Raw genomic sequence first — 20585 nt, 5'->3', positions numbered from 1 at the left:
GAGGTCAAGAGATCCCAGACAGAATGGGGACTTTGACAACAGATTCTAACCAATGAAATAATCTCTCTGAAAGGGGTGGGGAGAAAAGGTGCCAATCCTATTTAAGTAACTCTGGAATTGAGTGAACTCTGTAAGACTAAAGTCAAAAGACCTGCCATAAGCAGTCCACTCTAGTTGTTAAAAGATGTTTCCTGCAGGTGTATGAGCTAACAATTATGAAGCCACTATACATGTATCCTGAAAATGGTAGTTAAGTAAATGAATGGTTGATAGTGAGAGCCAGGTTCACTCTTGGAGTGCAAGGCTACAGATAAGCAAGGGGATGACTGGAATGATCCAGGTGGCAGCTGGTACTGCATTGGAGTTGTAAAGTGTCAGTATGCATACATTTCGCTTACACATTGAAATAGATAGCTGTATATATGTATGTATGTATTTATATGGATGTATTACATACATATAAATATTCATAGGTATGTGGATATAGAGGGGTTAGTATTCATTCACACATATTTTTCCTTGCTCTGTCAGCTGAGAGAGCCTAGAAGCAACAACTTTCCATTACCAGCAAGCATACCTAGTGCCCAGATCTTGGTTTTTAATACCATCTATATAATAAAAGCCTAAGCGACCATTACGGCAGAATGACCAGAACTACCGGTCGCTATGATACACACTGACCACCAGGGGGCAGACGCTCAATGCAGAAGCTGCCCCCTGGTGATCAGTGTGCTCCCACAGGGGGAGCGCTGCTCAACCAGAAGCCAGGCTCACAGCTGGCAAGCACAGTGGCAGTGGCAGGAGCCTCTCCCACCTCCGCGGCAGCGCTAAGGAGCAGCGAGTTGAACGATAAGGAGCAGCAAGCAGGCGGGCAGTTATGGTACCCACCAATTTTCCTAACCCTTTATGACATCACAGACCGAAATTCTTGATCTGACAATGCCACACAGATAACAAGCTCCATGGTTGTAGCCATGGTTAGGAAATTAGGTTCTGGAAACAGACTTCAATTGGAATCCTACTCCACCATTTAATTTTTACTTTGAGAAGACTTCTAAACCTCTCTGTGCCGCTTTTCCCACCATCCCTAAAATAGGAATTATAATTGTAACCACTATCATATTGTTTGTGAGTGGCAAGCAAATAAGATAATGTAGGGAGGTTGGTCCAGTTCTTGGCACTTAGCTCTCAATAAATGTTAGCTATTTACTATTATACTTTGTATAATTTATTTAATATATGTCTTTCCTCTCAACAGAATTTAAGAAAATCATTAACCAGGTATTGGAAAATTGAAAAGGCAAGAGGAGACATTGAATTATCACAGAGGTACTCACTATAGGGAGCAGTTACCACATTATATTGGAGAATCAAAGGAAGGACTGTGAGGGTTTTTGTTTTTGTTTTTTCAATTAACAGCTTTATGCCCTAGCCAGTTTTGCTCAGTGGTTAGAGCATCGGCCTGTGGACTGATGGGCCGTGAATCCAGTCAAGGGCAGGTACCTCGGCTGCAGGCTCAATCCCCAGTGCTGGTGGGGTGGTGGGAGGCAACCAATCAATGTGTCTCTCACATCGATGTTTCTCTGTCCCTCTCTCACTCTCTCTAAAAATCAATAGAAAAATATCTTTATGTGAGGATTAACAAAAAACACACACAAACAAAATAACAGGTTTATTAAGGATAATTTACATACCATAAAATTCACCCATTGGAAGTGTATGTATGTTTCAGTGACTTTTTATTAAACCTATACAACCATGCAATCATAACTACAATCCAGTTTTAGAAAATTTCTAGCACTTTCCAAAATTCTCTCAAGTCTATTTGCACTCCATCATGGCTCCCACACCTAAGCCTCAAGTAACCCATTTCTTACTTTGTTTTGCTAATTCTCCCTTGAATATATATTTTCCATTTATTTTTAGAGAGTGGAAGAAAGGGGAAGGGGGGTGAAGAGAGTTCGAGAGAAACATTATGTAAGAGTTGCCTCCTGCGCCTCCACCGGGGCCAGGATCAAACACGCAACCCAGGTATGTGCCCTTGATCGGGATCAACACACTACCCTTCCCGTGCTGGCTAACCTCCAACCACTGAGCCACACTGGCCAGAAATCTGGATAGATTTGCCTAGTGTGAGTTTTATTTAAAAAGAAGAAATCCGGTAGTAAAAGGAAGTCATGCACAATATATACTACTTAGGACAGTGATGGCGAACCTATGACACGCGCATCAGAGGTGACACGCGAACTCTTTTTGGTTGATTTTTCTTTGTTAAATGGCATTTAAATATATAAAATAAATATCAAAAATATAAATCTTTGTTTTACTATGGTTGCAAAGATCAAAAACTTTCTATATGTGACACGGCACCAGAGTTAAGTTAGGGTTTTTCAAAATGCTGGCACACCGAGCTCAAAAGGTTCGCCATCACTGACTTAGGAACAGACTTAACATTTTAAAATTATCACAAGTTTAACGTTAAAAGTTGGTTACAGTTTTATGGAAATCATCATGAAGCAAAATGTTTAAAAAAAAAAAAAGCCGCAGCCGCTTTGGCTAGGGATAGAGCATTGGCCTGCGGACTGAAGGGTCCGAGTTGATTCCAATCAAGGGCACATGCCCAGGTTGCTGCTGGATCCCTAGTAGGGCTTGCAGGAGGCAGCCTATCAATGGCTCTCATGATTGATGTTTCTCCCTCTCCCTTCCTCTCTGAGATCAATAAAAATATATATTTTTTTAAAAAAGAGAGAAAGGAAAGGTGAGAAGAGGTTCTAGTTCAATGCGGCTAGAACAGGGGGGGATGGTACTAGAAAGGGCGAGGCGGGTGCGCTTCCAGAGTTAGGTGACCCACACCCCCGCGGCACTCGGGGCGCACCTGCGGGAGTCGGCCGTCCTCCCGCGCAGGCGCAGTGGCTCCGCTGGCGGCGGGGGCGGGGGCGGGGCGGGGCGGGGACGCGGGCGGGCGGGGCGGGAGTTCGCGCCCATCGCGAGCGCAGAGCGATTGCTTCTGTCTGTTGTGTGGCTATGTTGTCAGAGAAGCGGCGAGGCGGCAGGAACCTGGCCGGGGGCTGGCTGTGTGCAGACGGCGAGCCGGGGCCGAGGGCCATGGGGGACCCCGGCTCCCGGGCTCGGCGGGAGCGCCCCGGGGGCCGCAGCTGGTGCCTGCGGCGCGTGGGCATGGACGCCGAGTGGCTGCTGCTGGAGGATGGGAGCGAGGTGCGCGGGCCGCGGGGAGCGCAGGGAGCCGCAGATGAATGGGAAGAGGTGGGAGCGGGCGGGGAGAGGCGCGCAGGGCTGGAGGGGAGACCCGGGCTGGGTGCGTGCGCCGGGCGGCGGCTGAGGGGAAAGTGGGGACCCCGAGGGGGAAAGGGCCGGAGGCGAGCCGGGAGCCAGGCTGGAAGGAGGCGGGCAGGTGGGTGCAGAGGACGTGAGGACCCGCTGGGTTTGGGGAAGGAGGCGACTTGTGGGGGGACGGGCAGCCCCAGTTTGGGTCGCGCGGAGCCCGGCGCGGGCGCCGGAACCGTGAGCCCAACTTGCGCGGAGAGCGTGAACTTTCTCTAGTTTATTTGAAAACAGTTGCGAGTTTTGAGTCAAATTGCTCAAACTTTAATGTGAAGAAGCCTTCTTTTCTAACTCCTGAGGGGAATGGGCGCGGTGGGGCGGGCCACGTTTCTCCTGCGAGCTCGGTGCTGCCGACGGGACCCCCGAGCTGGGTCGGGGCCGGGATTGGAAACAGCCGAGGCTCTGGTGCCGTTCCCCAGTGCGGCCATAAAGGCAGAAATCCCCGAGGGGAGACGGGCGTTCCTCCCGGAGGCCGTTTGGAATGTGGGTTCTAAGGAGGGCGAGGGAGAGGGAGGAGGGAGCCGGGGGCGGGACCCGCTATCGGGACTGGAACCTTTGGGTCTCGGAACAATTTGTAGGAAAGACAAAGCAGTCTTTCATCATATGTATGATGTTTAATTAGATTTTCCTATCAACTATATAGTCTCAACTCGGTCCTCCAGGTACTTACTGAGTGCTTACATTGTGTGGTGTATTATAAAGGAGCCAAACAATAAGGGCTCTGCTCTCAAGGAGTCTGTGGCTGAACAGGAAAAAGGATTTTATACTGTGCACAGTGCAGCAGCCTGAGGACATTGAGGCAGGCATGGATGATCGAGTGCCAAGAGGAGGATTGTTTAGTGCTGTCTTGGAGCAATGGCTCCTCAATTCAGAGGAGGGATTCAGGTCCAGCCTTAAATGCTGCTGGGTTAGGGGTTCTAAAGGGTTCCTTGTATGCTGTGGTTTGGAGAACATCGGGAAGACACTTCTGTCCCCAGATCCCTCTTCTCTCTAGGTGTCATTACCCAAAGTCCACGTTAGGCATTCATTCTTTCAGAGAATGCACATTTCCCTTTCCCCGTACTGCCCTTTCCAAAATCGTACGCCTTTGGGAAGTTTCACAAATGAAGATTCCAACACCTGAATAATAACTGTATTTGCATAGGGTTGGGGCTTTCACATAATTACCTAATCTGAGCCCTACACATGTACTAGGCTCCCACACACAACTCTATGCAGTGGTTCTCAACCTTCTGGCCCTTTAAATACAGTTCCTCATGTTGTGACCCAACCATAAAATTGTTTTCGTTGCTACTTCATAACTGTAATGTTGCTACTGTTATGAATCGTAATGTAAATATCTGATATGCAGGATGGTCTTAGGCGACCCCTGTGAAAGGGTCGTTCAACCGCCAAAGGGGTCGCAACCCACAGGTTGAGAACAGCTGCATAAAGTACTCAGAAGTCAAGTGTTAACTCATTCTTCAGATTAAATTGCTGTGGATTAATTTATTACTTCTGAATAGCTTAGTAATACTGGGAATCTTGATGAGGAGAGGGGAAGACAGAAAGAATTAAAATACCTGCAGCCAGGGCAAAAGAACTAAAAAGCATTCCTATCCATATTTTAAACTGTTGGATAATTTTGTGTGGGGTCGCTTCTCTGAGGAGAGGCCCACAGATGCCAGAGTGAATGGTGAAAACAAAAGCATGTAGGAGGATTGGCTTGTCTCACAGTCCTGTGTGGTGGAGAGGCCTGCCAGGCCTGGATGTATTCAAGGTTGGGGTGTCTTAGGAAGTAGTTGGAGCATAGCCTGCAGTATGTATGAAGAGAGACCTGAGTGAAAGACAAGAGATGAAGTCTTACTTATTGAAATGGTCCCAAACCATAGCACAAGCTGATGTGCACATGGCTTTAAGAGGTATGCTGATATCATCCTATCTAATAAAAGAGAAACATGGTAATTAGCCGTACCTCTGCTACCCCTCCCATTGGCTAATCAGGGTAGATAGGCAAATAAACTGCCAGCCAAGATGGCGGCCGGCAGCCAGGCAGCTTGAAGCTAACAGGAGGCTTGCTTGCTCCAGTGACAGAGGAAGCCAACGTTCCCCGCCTGCGGCTGCCGGCCTCTGAGCTTGCAGTTTGAAACATTGTTACAAATATAGAAGCTAAACAAAACCCCAGAAACCTGCTTTCAGCCAGCTGGGATCTCAGAGCTGGAGTTGAAACAGTGTTTCGATTATAGAACCCAAACAAACCAGATACCTGCTTTCAGCAGCCGAGGCCTCAGAGCTGGAGCCAAGCCTCAGAGCTAAAGCTGGCCCAGAATAAAAGAAAAAAGAAAAAAAGGAGCGGTTGGGAGCTTCAGTCACCCGCCAGCCTGAAAACGGCCCTCAGCCCCTCACCCAGACTGGCCAGGCACCCCAGTGAGGACCCCCACCCTGAAGGGGGTGTAACCAGCTGCAAACAGCCATCATCCCCTCATCCAGGCTGGCCAGGCACCCAAGCGGGACCCCCACCCTGATCCAGGACACCCTTCAGGGCAAACCAGCCGGCCCCCACCTGTGCACCAGGCCTCTATCCTATATAGTAAAGGGGTAATATGCCTCCCAGCACCGGAATCACCGAGGCCTCGCGGCACCGGGATCAGCATGACAGGGGGCAGCGCCCAAACCCCCTGATCGCCCTGCGGCTCTGTGTGTGACAGGGGGCGGGGCCACAACCTCTCTATCCGCCCTGCTCTGTTCCAGACAGGGGAAGGTACCCCAACCCCCTGATCGGCCCTGCTCTGTGCGTGACAGGGGGTGGTGCCGCAACCTCCCCATTGACCCTGCCTTGAGTGTGACAGGGGGCGGTGCCCCAACCCCCCAACCGGCCCTACCCTGAGCGTGACTAGGGGTGGCATCGCAACCTCCTGATACACTCTGCTCTGTGCATGACAGGGGGCGGCGCCCCAACTCTCCAGTCGGCCCTGCACTGAGCCCAACCAGGGGCTGCACCTAGGGATTGGGCCTGCCCTCTGCCACCCAGGAGCATGCCTAAGCCAGCAGGTCATTATCTTCGAGGGGTCCCAGACTGCGAGAGGGCACAGGCCGGGCTGAGGGACCCCCCCCCCCCCCTTTCCCCTAGTGCACAAATTTTTGTGCACCGGGCCTCTAGTCCTATCTAATAATAGACAAACATGGTAATTGACTTTACCTTCACTACGACTCCCATCGGCTAATCAGTGGGATATGCAAATTAACCGCCAACAAAGATGGTGGTTAATTTGCATACATAGGCGTGAAGCGGTGGAGCGAAGACTGAAGGCGGCTCCAGCCGGAGCAGTGAAGGCTTGAAGGCAGCTTTGGCCAGAGCAGCAAAGACTGAAGGTGGCTCTGGCCGGAGCGAAAGCCTGGGTCCCAGGTGCTGGAGGAAAACAGGTGCCAGCAGCCAGGGAAAGGGAAAGCCTAGTGCATGAATCTTTTCGTGCAACAGGCCTCTAGTTTAATTATAACAGCTGTGTAAGGTCAATTTCCTGCCTTCCTAGTTCACTTCATAGTCTCAGATTTCTCAGATCAAATGATAAAACAAGGTTCCTCTCATTTCACTGTAGGGAATACTGTAGTAAACTGTCTGCCTGAATGTATGTCTTTAAATTTCTTAAACCAGGGCATTTTTTGAAAAAACAAGTTAGATTTATTGCAAATTATCTAGTTTTCTGGTCATATGAGTATGTAGGCCTTTGGGGAAAGTCATAATATCTTCATTTTTTCCTTGTCCTTTCTTGTGTTTCTCTCTGTCTTTCCCTCTCTCTTCCACTCTTGTGCACTGAGAGGGTTGGAAAAGGGAAAGAAAGGATGGTTCTAGAATACATGCTGGTCATCTGGTAAACAGGAGCCATTCCCAGGAGGAAAGGGATAGGATTGGTGAAGGTGGGTAAGGACAAGATAATCTTGTAGACCAATGATCTCAGTAAGTTCAAAGCTTTGCAAAACTGTTGTACAGCAAATAGAAACAACCCCAACATAGGAGTTGGTAGTTTGTTGACATTCAGTTCCCACAGGAAATTAAGTTTTGTGTTAACAAATGATGCCGAGATATCCAGATAAGCTCACTGCAGGGTGCTGAGCCATGGGTTATTAATGTAAATTTTAGGGCCAGTGAAGAGAAGGACCAAAAAGAGTGTTTCCACCCTAGCTGGTGTAGTTCAGTGGTTAGAGCATGGCCTGCAGACCAAAGGGTCCTGGGTTTGATTCTGGTCAAGGGCAGGTACCTTGTTACTCGGTTGCAGACTCCTCCCCTCCCTGGGCCCTGGTCAGGGCGCATGCAGAAGGCAACCAGTCGATGTTTCTCTGTCTTTCCCTCTCTCTTCCACTCTCTAAAAATCAATGGAAACATACCTTCAGGTGAGGATTAAAAATTAAAAAAATACTGTGTCCTTCCTTTTCTAGATCCAGAGTCAGTAGGAGGCAATTTCAGAAAAAGGGCACTCATCTCCCTTTTCTGTATTACTTTTTCCAGGCTATTTACAATGGCAATATGGTTCTCCCCTCAAGTATTAAAATGGAATATGGAATACTTCCTTTATTAGAAATAAAGCTTCCTAAATGGGAATTCATACTGAATATGGTTGACGATAAATCCTTAAATACTCAATTTTTAAAGGATATATACATATATTAATTCAGAGAAACTTCTATAATTAATGGATTTTTTTAAAAATATATCTTTTTTATTTATTTCAGAGAGGAATGAGAGGGAGAGAGATGGAAATATCAATGATGAGAGTCATTGATCAGCTGCCTCCTATATGCCCCACACTGAAAATTGAACCCGCAACCCAAGCATGTCCCCCAACCAGGAATCAAACCATAACCTCCTGGTTTATAGGTCAATGCTCAACCACTGAGCCACCACAGCCAGGCCAATTAATGTAATTTCTAACAAACCATCAAAGAACTGCAAAACTTTGGACTTATGGTTTTGGTAGAAGTGGTCACCACAAAATATTTAAGGGCAACAAGTCAGATTTTAAGAGTTCCTGGCTGCTTGTTGCTCTATAGTTTCCAGTGGTAATAACCCACTTTCCAACTTCTGACCTAAAAAGCACCCATTTTAGAATCTGGGAGGACGCATAAGCAAGATCTCGTTATTACATTCATTCGCAGACATTTACTGAGCACCATGTCAGGTACAGAAATGCAGTGGTACACAAGACAGATACAGTCTCGGCTCATGAAATTTCTATTCTAGTAATATGGAGACAGAAATAAATAAAACGAGCAAGTTAGTTTTGGATTGTGATAAATGCATGCTAATAACCTAAAGGAATGCAATGGGGTAGGATGGAGGTGGGTAGGGAACAGGCAGCAACTTTAGATAGGGTAATTAGGGTAGGCCTCCAGGGAGCTAAAAATTGAAAGATGAGAAGGAGCCCATATAAATGTCTGAGAGAAGAATGTTCTAAGCAGAGCCGGACAAGTGAAAAGGTAGCAGTGAGTGTTTCTGATCATGGTATGAGATAAGACTAAAGAGGTAGAGGGGATTAGGGCATTCAGGACCGCATGGGCTATGGAAGGAAGTTTGGAGACTTTTAAGGAAAGAGAGGAAATGATCTGATATAAAGTTTTTACATTACCCCCAGCTGCTGTTTGAAGAATAAAGTTTAAGAGGACTAGTGCAGCCCTAGCTGGTTTGGCTCAGTGGATAGAGCGTCGACCTGTGAACTGAAAGGTCCCAGGTTCAATTCCGGTCAAGGGCATGTACCTTGGTTGCGGGCACATCGCCAGTAGGGAGTGTGCAAGAGGCAGCTGATCGATGTTTCTCTCCCATTCATGTTTCTAACTCTCTATCCCTCTCCCTTCCTCTCTGTAAAAAATCAATAAAATATATTTTTTTTTTTAAAAAAAAAAAGAGGACTAGTGCAAAAGCAAAAACTGGAGGAAGCCAGGTTGTTTTGACTAAGACAGTGACCATAGAGATAGAGATGAAGAGATATAGGACATACTAAATTACAACTAGTAGAATTTGCTGATGATTTGAATATGGGAATGAGGGACAGAGAAAAATCAAAGATAGCTCCTGAGTTTTGGGCTAAGTGATGATTGGATAATAGTGTCAGTTACTGAGGTGAAAGTCTGTGGGGAAGAAAAGATAGAGCAAGGAAAGTCATTTACTCTTTGAGGGACTGAGGAGGACAGGAATGATCCTGAAAGATTTTCAAAAGGAGCCAAGCAGGCAGCTTTTAGAAAACCACAGATCATTTGGTGTAATGTTCCCAGGTAAGATTGTGGTATGGGTCATTAAAGAGGTGGCTTGTGCTCCAAGAAGAACAAGCAGGAAATTCCAAGATCTGGATCTCAGAAAAATTGCATTTTCTTCCTCAACCGGGTTATTATGAACTAGACTGTCCCTCTGGAAAGTATGGTAGCTGTCAATTGGGGCCCCTTTGCAACCTTTTCCAAGGGCTCTCATGCTGTCTTTGGGATAAGATGGAAAGTATGGACTTGATACAAAGACTTTGGTTGAATTACAACTGGTTGAAGAGTATATCCAGAACATGTGGTAGAATGTTTACTAGGCATTCCTGAGAGCTTTGTCTTTGGCTACGTCCTCTTTCAATCTTCTATCTGTGTCTTTTTTTTTTTTAATCTTTATTGTTCAGATTATTACAGATGTCCCTCTTTTTTCTCCCCATAGCTCCCCTCCACCCGGTTCCCACCCCACCCCGGGCCCTCGCCACCCCACTGTCTGCATCCATAGGTACTGCATGCATGCATATAAGATCTTTGTCTCATCTCTTCCTGCACCCCCCCCACATCCTCTTTCCTCCGAAAATTGTCAGTCCGCTCCATTTCCATGCCCCTGATTCTATTACCAGTTTATTCTGTTTATCAGATTTTTTATTCATTTGATTTTTAGATTCACTTGTTGATAGATATGTAATTGTTGTCACTTTGTTGTTCATAATTTTTTATCTTTACCTTTTCTTCTTCTTCCTCTTCTTAAAGAATACCCTTTAGCATTTCATATAATTCTGGTTTGGTGGTGATGAACTCCTTTAGCTTTTTCTTGTCTGTAAGCTCTTTTTCTGACTTTCAGTTCAAATAGGTTTTCAGTATCTTGCTCTCTCTCTTCTTCTGGCACCCCCATAATATGGATGTTGGTTCGCTTGAAGTTGTCCCAGAGGCTCCTTACACTATCTTCATATTTTTGGATTCTTTTTTCTTTTTGCTCTTCCAGTTGGGTGCTTTTTGCTTCCTTGTATTTCAGATCTTTGACTTGATTCTTGGGATCCTCTACTCTACTGTTAAATCTCTGTATATTATTCTTTCTTTCAGTCAGTGTATGCTTAATTTCTGACTGGTCCTTTTCCATTTTTTTGGCATTCTCACTAAGATCCTTGAAGGTCTCACTAAGTTCTTCGGAGTTTCTAGAAGATTCTTGAGTAACCTATAACTGTAGTCTTGAACTCTATATTCAGTAGTTTGCTTTCTTCCATTTCTTTCATTTGTGACACATTTCTTTGTCTCTGCATTTTAGCTGCTTCCCTGCGTTTGTTTCTATGTATTGGGTAGCTGCTAAGTCTCCTTGAATTGATAGAGTGGCCTTGTGTAGTAGGTGTCCTATAGGGCCCAGTGGCTCAGCTTCCCCAGTCACCTGTGTCTTTTTTTTTTTTTAATCTTTATTGTTCAGATTATTACAGATGTCCCTCTTTTTTCTCCCCATAACTCCCCTCCACCCGGTTCCCACCCCACCCCGGGCCCTCGCCACCCCACTGTCTGCATCCATAGGTACTGGGGTGGCAGTGATAGATATGTAATTGTTGTCACTTTGTTGTTCATAATTTTTTATCTTTACCTTTTTCTTCTTCTTCCTCTTCTTAAAGAATACCCTTCAGCATTTCATATAATACTGGTTTGGTGGTGATGAACTCCTTTAGCTTTTTCTTGTCTGTGAAGCTCTTTTTCTGACTTTCAGTTCAAATAGGTTTTCAATATCTTGCTCTCTCTCTTCTTCTGGCACCCCCATAATATGGATGTTGGTTTGCTTGAAGTTGTCCCAGAGGCTCCTTACACTATCTTCATAGTGTAAGGAGCCTCTGGGACTATAGGTACACTCTTTAGTGCACCCTTTTGTGGACTCTGTGCACAGTCTTGTTGTAGTTGAGCCTTGATTGCTGTTGGTATCACTGGGAGGAATTGACCTCCAGGCCAATTGGCTGGGAGGACCAGCTGTGTCTACAATGGAAGAGCTGCTGTGCAGGAGACACCCCTGTGGAGCAGGACTTGCTTCAGTGGGGCTTTGGTGCTCACTGAGTCTGCCCCTTGAGTGTGTCACTTATGGATGTGAAGAGTTGTAATCTGGATGGTCTCACACTGACCACTGGGTACACTGGCTCTTGGATCTCCAAGGAGGTGCAAAGTCAGCCACTGCCTGGGGCCACCCAGCAGGAACTAAAGAGAGATCTGCAGATTCCTCCTCTTTGTATGGGGTTTGGAAGTGCCCAGACGAGGCCCAGCTGTGAAGCAAGGCAGGCTGCTGCTGCCGGGCCTTGGGCCTTCTTTTGGAAGCTTTGGGGCTCCCTGACCCAGACATAGTTTGACAGGTTTTAGGCTGAGAAAGGACCAGGCATTCATATGCAAAAGCCTCTGCGCACAGCTTTGGTAGGGTTGTAAATTGGATGGGTCAGGGCTAACAGCAATGGCTGCCAGTCAGCCCTGCACCGGGGAGGTCTCAGCTCAGGAACAATGACCGTTGTGAGCACCTCTGTCTGGAAGAAAGCTGCCCCTGCATTCCTGCCCCGATGCCAGACAGTCCAGTTTCTCCCCGTATGTGTCTGGGTCCCCCAAAGTCTCGCCTGGCACTGGAGCTCAGAGCTAGCTGGAGCTTGTATCTCCCTCCCGATTAAAAAAGCGGCACACTGGGTGCCAGCCTGTCAGCGCCTCCTTGCCTCCGAACCTCCTACCAGTCTCAATGCGCTTTCTTCTTTACCAGTAATTCTCTATATGTAGTACTTCCACTCAGCCAGCTTTCCCGCAGTTCTGGATGATAGTTGTTCTGTATTTTAGTTGTAATTTTGATATGCTTGTGGGAGGCAGCAAGTACAGATGTTTACCTATGCCACCATCTTGGTTCTCTCTCTTCTATCTGTGTCTTGAATGACAGTACATAGGCATCATATTCGTTTGGTGAGAGGAATATTGAGTTTATCAGATGGCAGATTAAAAATTCATAAAGGTCTTGACAAGCTTCTGTGATAGGTTGAACTAACAAGATGAAGTTTAATAGGAATCAATGTAAGGTCCTTCACGTGAATCCAGATTTACCAACTAGTCAAGTATAGGACAGAAGAGATGTGACTTCACATGTAATTCTTGGGGGAGGGTCAGACCAAGAAATTTAATCATTCCTAAGCCTGAGGGTACATTGTGTGATAGATCTGCTATGAAAGCTGATGCAGTTTATCCAGTGATGATATTTAGAACTTGAAAAGTGATACTTGAATTCAACTGTGTAATAGAAATTAAGTTTATTTTTCTTATGGCATCCAGGAATAAAAATATACCATTAAGATAGCAAAGAGACTCAAACCTACACCATGAGAGTTAGGTTGAAGTAACTGGTAACATAGGGCCAACAGAAGAAAAGACTTGACAGGCACTGTAGCTGTCATGTGGGAGGGGAATTGGAGATTTTCTGATAGTGCCCATGGCAGAGCCAGGGCCAATGGATGGAATTTATAATGAGAAAGATGCCAAGTCTGAGCCCTTAAGAAATTGGACAGACTGTCTTGTTTAGAGGCTGTAGTTCTTGGCAGTGTTTAAGACTAGTTGATGAGGGTGTATAGAAAGAATTTCTCCATCTTATGACTTTTCAGAGCCCTACCAACCCTGACATTCCATGAGTAAATGCATTCAGCTGTCTCTTCTTGTCACAGCATCTTGTCTTTTTCTACCTGGTGGCTCCCATGGCAGCTGAAGGAGGATGGCTGATGAGCTGTGTGGGTTTCATGGGAGTCTGGTTTCACGTCAGACATGTGTGCACCACTGGTCGACAAGATTGTCAAAAGGACCTCCCTTTTCAGCACAGTAGCTGATGGTGTCTCTTATATTGTTGTTGTCTTCCTAGGTGACTTTAGGCCGAGGATTTGGTGTCACATACCAACTGGTATCAAAACTCTGCCCTCTGATGATTTCCCGAAACCACTGTGTTTTGAAGCAGAACACGGAGGGCCAGTGGACAATTATGGACAACAAGGTAACAGGAATCCATAGATGCCTGACTTTCATTGGCTTTTTGTTCATTTTTAAATTGCTTTTTTTTTTTGTACAGGTAATACATGGTATAAAATTTAAAGATACAAAAATATATTATCTCCCCTAACCACTCAGTTGTCTTCCCCAGAGACAACCACTTCTATATGCTACCAGAGATTAGATTATGTCAAAGTAATTTTTAAGGACTTGAAGTTAGTTACTCTGAAAGGAACACCTGAATTTCGGCAGTAGGTTTGCTCCAGAAACTAGACGAAGTTATTGAGGGAATTGGCCCTTTGTCACTTGAAGGGAATCTAGTGAAGATTCTGGAGTGTACCTGTATTCAGGGCATGGGGAGGAAGGCAGAGCTGAGCTTACTACACCCAGCTCCTTCATCTCCCCACACCTTTCCATCAGAGCAAACTGTCTCCCTCCTTTTTAAACCTGTTTTATGCATTAGTGTTCTGAGGAAGATTTCCTTTGAATAAAGGGTTTTTCTGCTTTAAATTTTTGAAAGGCGTGAATTCTAAGGGAGGTGAAGTATGTATAAAGCTCAAAAATTAGAAATACCTAAAATACAGATACATAAGCACTTAGGAATACAGTGAAAGTAAAGACTATGAGGTGAGAGAAATTTCAATGTAGACAGTAAGGATTAAGAAGTATAAAATATCTTTAGACCATTTTACACTCCTCTGGTTAGAAGGATTTTAAAGATAACTGTTAGAAGGAAGCATATTAAAATGGTTCTGAATCCCTAGCTGGTTTGGCTCAGTGAATTAAAGCATCGTCCTATGGACTGAAGGGTCCCAAGTTCGATTCTGGTCAAGGGCATGTATCAGTTGCAGTTCGATTCCTGGGTCTGGTTGGGCACTTGCAGGAGGCAACCAATTGACGTGTCTCTCTCACATCGATGTCTCTCTCTCTCTGTCTCTCCCCCTCCCTTCCACTCTTTAAAAATTAATGGGAAAGAATTCCTGGGTGAGGATTAACAAAAATTAGATGAATTAAATGGCTCTGAAATGAATTCTTACATGTGGAGAGGATTATCCCCACACCATCAAGCAATGCTGGGGACACCAGCTGGATGTCCTACAATTCTGACACGATCTACCTGAGGATGGCATCAGATCCCACAGGTAAAGGGCTCGGCTCTACAAGACATCCTCCACTTTGGATTCCAATTGAGAGCCCAGCTTCTGATCAGCTAGATATAGATTGGAGGTTCCAAGGACCCCTTCCTTGGACTTCAGATACCAGTTGCAAGTCCAGGTTGTTACTTGTACTTCTGACCAACTGGCTATAAATCAGAGGTTCCGAAGACCTCCTTCCCCTATGGATTCAATTAATTAGCTAGAGCGACTCACAGAAACATTTATTTATATTTACCAGTTTATTATAAAAGGACTAGAGGCCTGGTGCATGAAATTTGTGCATGGGTAGGATCCCTAGGCCTGGCCGGCAATCAGGGCCGATCAGGTCCCTGCCTCCCCACCTCCTCGCCTCCTCCTTCCCTCACTCCCTCAGTGCCCTGCCACCGCCGCTGGTTGCCCACCATGTTCCGTGCCGCCCCCTGGTGGTAAGCGCACATCATAGCGAGCAATTGAGCTCCCGGTCGAACTCCCGAGGGGACACTTTGCATATTAGCCTTTTATATATACAGATAGGAGGGTTTCCTGTTAAGGTGGTACGTAAGTAGGCACAGTACCTATATCCTTCCACAACCACATCAAAATTACAACTAAACTACAGAACAACCATCATTCAGAACTACCTGAAATCTAGCTGAATGAGAGTCCTACAACTAAAGATAGAAAAAGCCACATCCAACTGTGGGACTGGCTGGTCCCATACCTGTGTGTGGTAGATAAAAATCATGAGGGGTATCTCAGCCGCAGAAGTCTCCCCTGAGGAGTAAGGGGTCCCACCCCCATACCATGCCCTTAGTCCAGGATTCCAGTACCAGGAAGAGAAGTCCCTACAACTTCTGGCTGTAAAAACCAGCAGGCATTGTGACTAAGTGACTTGGAGGTTGCTGGAGTCCCAGGCAGCTCCGCTTAAAGGGACTGTGCATGAATTTACTCAGACTCACTCGCTCTGAGCTCCAGTGCTGGGGCAGCAGCTTGAAAGGCACCAGGGACATACAGGGAGGAACTGAACTGTCATCAGGGCAAGAGCTGGAAGGGCAGCTTTCTCCCAGACAGAAGTGCTGGCAGAGGCCTTTGTTCCTTTTCTGCGCTCTACCCCAACAGAGCTATAGCTGAGTCTCCATCAGCTCGCTGTCACTGCTTCCCGTCTTCCCCATCCTGTGATTCCCTGAGACCCTGCCCCACCACCCAAGCTCTTTCCAATGGCTTTTCTGTACAAATGACCTGTCTTGGCTCATGCTTATGTTCATAGCTTGACCTCTCCTGGGCACCTCCAAGCCCAACACAAGTAGCAGCCATCTGAAGATCTCTGTAGCTCATGCTGGTTGGCCCCTGACCGTGGCCTGCACCTCCCAGGAAGCCCCAGTGGACAACCTCAGATCACCTCAAAGTACCTCCACAACAGCATACTCAAGGGGTGGACTCAGTGAGCACCAGAGCCCTGCTGAAGTAAGTCCTGCTCTGAAGGATAGGCCTCTGCACAGCTGACCCGTAGTGGTGGTCACAGCCAGTCCTTGCAGTCAATCAGCCTGGAGGTAAATCCCTCTCATTGATGTGCCAACAGCAATCAAGGCTTAACTACAACAGGAGGATGTACACAGCCCACACGGGTGCACCTGGAGTGCCCAGCTTGTGTGAACAGGGAAGCTGTACCACTGGTTCCTATAGGACACTTACTACATTAGGCCTCTCTACCAAGCCTGGGAGACATAGCACCTCTACCTAATTCATAGAAACAAACACAGGGTGACTGCCAAAATGAGGAAACAAAATTTGTTCCAAGTGAAAAAAACAGAACAGAACTCCAGAAAAAGTACTAAACAAAATGGAGACAAGCAAGCTCTTAGATGCAGAGTTCAAAACACTGGTTATAGGGATGCTCAGTGAACTTAGGGGAAGAGTAGAGGAACTTAAAGAGAACTTCAACAACATAAAAAAAGGACATAGAAACCATAAAAAGAGCAGTCATAAGTGAAGGATACAGTATTATAGAGATAGTTGTCTGCTGCTGCTTTCCTTGATTATGTACCACACAGATGAGTTCCATTGATGGGATAGCAGATTTTGAGGGGTTGGGAAGCCACCAGCTGACTGATTTTAATGTTCCTTGAACATTTGGGCTATTTCCCTGTTCCCTGTGACTAAATATACTTTCACAGGGTATATATAAGTGGAACTTTAATAAATAATGCCAAATAATTTTCCAAAATAGTTGTACCAACTTACACTTCTACCCAGACAACTTTTGCTCCACACCCTTGCCAATCAATACCTGGCACATTCAGTATTAATTTTAGCCACTCTGGTGGGTGTGTAGTGCTAGTCCATCCTGGTTTTAATTTGCATTTCCCTGATCAAGCTCAGAGTGGAAGATATTTGCTACACTGATGAAGGACTTATAATTGGATATTTACAAGACTCCAAATCGTTAAGAAAAAGAAAGATAACCCAGTTTTTTAAATGAACAGGAGCCAGGCACTTAACAAAATATTGTATCCAAATGTTCAACATCGATCAAAAGTTGTTGAGCCTCGCCCTAACCAGTTTGGCTCAGTGAATAGAGCATCGGCCTGCGAAGTGTAGGGTCCCAGGTTCGATTCCGGTCAAGGGCATGTTCCTTGTTTGTGGGCACATCCCCAGTAGGGGGTGTGCAAGAGGCAACTGATCGATGTTTCTCTCTCATCGATGTTTCTAACTCTCTATCCCTCCCCCTTCCTCTGTAAAAAAAAAAAGTTGTTCAGCCTCATTCATGATCAGGGTGTGGAGCAAAAGTTGTCTGGGTAGAAGTGTAAGTTGGTACAACTATTTTGGAAAATTATTTGGCATTATTTATTAAAGTTCCACTTATATATACCCTATGACAGTATATTTAGTCACAGGGAACAGGCAAATAGCCCAAATGTCCATCGACAGCATAATGGAGAAATAAACTATGGAATATTCTTACAATGAAACACTATACTGTAATGAATGTGAATGAACTGCTACTATATCCAACAACACAGGTAAATCTTACAGACATAGAATGGAGTGAAAGAAGACAGACACCAAAGAATATATATTATGTAATGGCATTTATTTAATGTCAAAACCAGCAAAATTAATGTGTGATGTTACGCCAGTCTAGTAGTCACCTGATGGGGGTAGGAGGAGACTTAGTGACTAGAGAAGGCAAAAGGAGGATTCTGGGATGCTGATAAATGTGGGTTAGGGTAACTTTGTGGTAGTTACACTGAGATGTTCACATTGTGGTTAGTCATCTAGTTGTACATTTCTTATTTTGTGCACTTTTATGGTTGTTTGTTATGTTTCAGTGAAGCATTAGAAATATTGACGGATATGTACCAATTAGAATTGCTGAAATAAAACAATACCAAGTGCTGGTGAACATGGAATCGAAAGCATTGCATGTGTGAATACAAAATGGTACTGTCACTTTGAAAAATAGTCTGGCAGTTTCCTGCAGCTAAACATACACTTACCAGTGATTCTGTTTCTTGGTATTTACCCTAAATTAATGAAAACTTAATGTTCTCAAAGAAACTTGTGTGTGATGTGTGTGAGTGTTTGTAGTAGCTTTGTTTAATTATCAAAAACGGGGAAAACAACTAGGGAATGGATAAACAAACTTGTACACCCATGTCTGGAATACTAGTCAGCAATAAAAAATACCCAACTATTGTTAATGCAACAACATTGGCAAGTCTCAAAGTCATTGTGCTAAGTGAAAGAAGCCAAACTCAAAAAGGATACATACAGTGTGATTCCATTTATACAACATTCTGGAAAAGGTAGGGCAGAAAACAGATGAGTAGTTGAATAGGAGTTGGGGAGGGGTCGCCTGGAAAGGGGCATTATGACTTGACCCAATTATAGACTATATGTATTTGTATATAAACCTGATGCCTGGTTCTAGCCTAGTCTGAGGGTGAGACTCAGGTATTGCTATTTGTTTCAAACATTTCCAGGTGATTTCACTGAATAGTCAGGGTTGAGAATCACTGAGCTACATAAATCATCTGGAAAACTCCAAGAGAACAGTGCCTTTTGACTTTGGGTTTCATTCTCCAACAACTGACTAAAAACGCTGGGCAGAGGTTGAGCATCAGGTGAAGTGATTATTGTATAGGGGTGTGTGCTATCCCACCTTTTCCCACTGATGGCAAAGAGACATTAGGCAGGCTTTTGTTGTTGTTATCACTTTGCTGCTACTGACATTGTTCAAACTGGTGATTATGAAAACCTACATTAAGAAAGGCTTGGCCCTAGCCGGTTTGGCTCAGTGGATAGAGCGTCGGCCTGCGGACTGAAAGGTCTCGGGTTTGATTCCGGCCAAGGGCACATGCCCGGGTTGTGGGCTTGGTCCCCTGTGGGGGCCATGCAGAGGGAAGCCGATCAATGATTCTCTCTCATCATTGATGTTTCTATCTCTTCCTCCCTCTCCCTTCCTCTTAGATCGATAAAGAAATATATTTATAAAAAAAGAAAGAAAGGCTTGAACAGAGTTATTTTATTTAAACCATTGTATTTGAGATTATATTCTGGGCAGTATTGATTATTCTTATATAGCCATGGTATTTTCATCCTTTTCTATAGTCACCTTGTGAACAGACCTGACTCAGGGCTGTGGTCCCAATTATACCACTAGGTGTCACCAGGAAGTGATGAATGGGTAAACATAGAAGGATCTGAGGATAAAATGTGATGGGGAAATGTGAGAGCTCTGAAGGAGGCAACTTAATGCCGAGGATCCAGTGGGAGGCTGCAATATGTCTTGAAAGTTTTCCCCAGCTTTTTAGGGACTCCCTGTTCTCTCTAGTTTGGGGCTGCTTCTGTGACCTTCATTCTTTATTTAATCTTATCTTTGCCTTTGAGGTTTTTCTTAAATGTCTATACCTTGACATTAGGTAGCCTTCTGTGTCACACTACTTTTCCTGAAACCTTTTTCCTAAGTATAATCTATTTTATTATAAAACTTTTTAAATTTAAATTATTTATTGTTGAAAGTATTACATATGTCTCCTTTTTCCCCCATTGACCTCTCCCCAGCCACTCCCACCCTCCTGATATAAAGCTTTTAAAATAAATTCTTCTACCTCCATCCCTCTCCTGTGTTATTTCTCATGTGTTGTCAGCAGAACTCATCAGTCCTCATTCAGAGTTTCTCAGGCTGAATATGAATAGAAAGGTTGGGAGAAGGTTAGCCAGATAAGCCAGGTTAGACCCAAGGCAGTGGGTGAAAGCCGGTCTTTCTGTATATATGTATCTATAACTATGCTCTGCTTTCTCTCCCCCTTTCTGCTTGAGCCAAATGATATAAAGCCAGAAATAAGGACCTAATACCAGAACAGAGCTGAGATCCGATCTCTATTGCCTTTCATCTTCTGTACCTTGTGGTCAAGCCCCCACCTCTCATATTTGGGTTAAACAGGTAGTTGTTGTAGCTAAAAGTAGGTAGCTGTAGTTACCAACACAAACATAAATCTTAGTACCCATTCAGCTGTGAGCTTCATCTCTGGCCTGTCCCCCAAAGTTAAGTCCTTGATATGGGTTAAAGTGCCCACTTGTTTCTTTAAACTCTAAATTCTTCATTCCCATTAGGCATCTCTTAGCTAACCCAGCTTCACATAATATCCCATTGCATTTATAGGCTGTGCTTTTATGTGCCCTTGTGTTTTGCTTTCTACTATCAGCTGCTAAACATTTTCATGTCTTCCAATTTTGCACTCCGTATATTTACCTTGCAAGATGCTGAGCATAGAATTGAAGTGATTGCTGATAAATCAAGCCAGATCATAGTAATAGTAGAGAGCACTTATATAATGCTTACCATGTGCCAGACACTTTTCTAAGTATATTACATATGTTATCTCA

General features: G+C 45.0%; 1 protein-coding gene across 3 annotated transcripts in view; it reads left to right on the top strand.

Annotated features, from left to right (window-relative positions):
• Window positions 1-3044: 3044 nt before the first annotated feature.
• The window catches only part of RNF8 (ring finger protein 8), a 39892-nt gene continuing 22351 nt past the window's right edge, over window positions 3045-20585 (top strand). For all 3 annotated transcript variants that reach the window (XM_070418659.1, XM_070418661.1, XM_070418658.1), the window contains exons 1-2: window positions 3045-3216; window positions 13436-13564. In XM_070418659.1, coding sequence (XP_070274760.1) covers window positions 3106-3216; window positions 13436-13564 — 240 coding nt within the window. In that variant the 5' untranslated portion in view covers window positions 3045-3105. The remainder of the gene's footprint in view (window positions 3217-13435; window positions 13565-20585) is intronic.

Source organism: Myotis yumanensis, unplaced genomic scaffold (assembly GCF_028538775.1).
Source record: "Myotis yumanensis isolate MYYU_CA2020_CCGP unplaced genomic scaffold, mMyoYum1.0.hap1 SCAF_6, whole genome shotgun sequence".
Classification (NCBI taxonomy): Eukaryota; Metazoa; Chordata; class Mammalia; order Chiroptera; family Vespertilionidae; genus Myotis; species Myotis yumanensis.
Note: the sequence above shows the minus strand (reverse complement) of the source record. Positions and strands in the feature narration are given on the sequence as shown.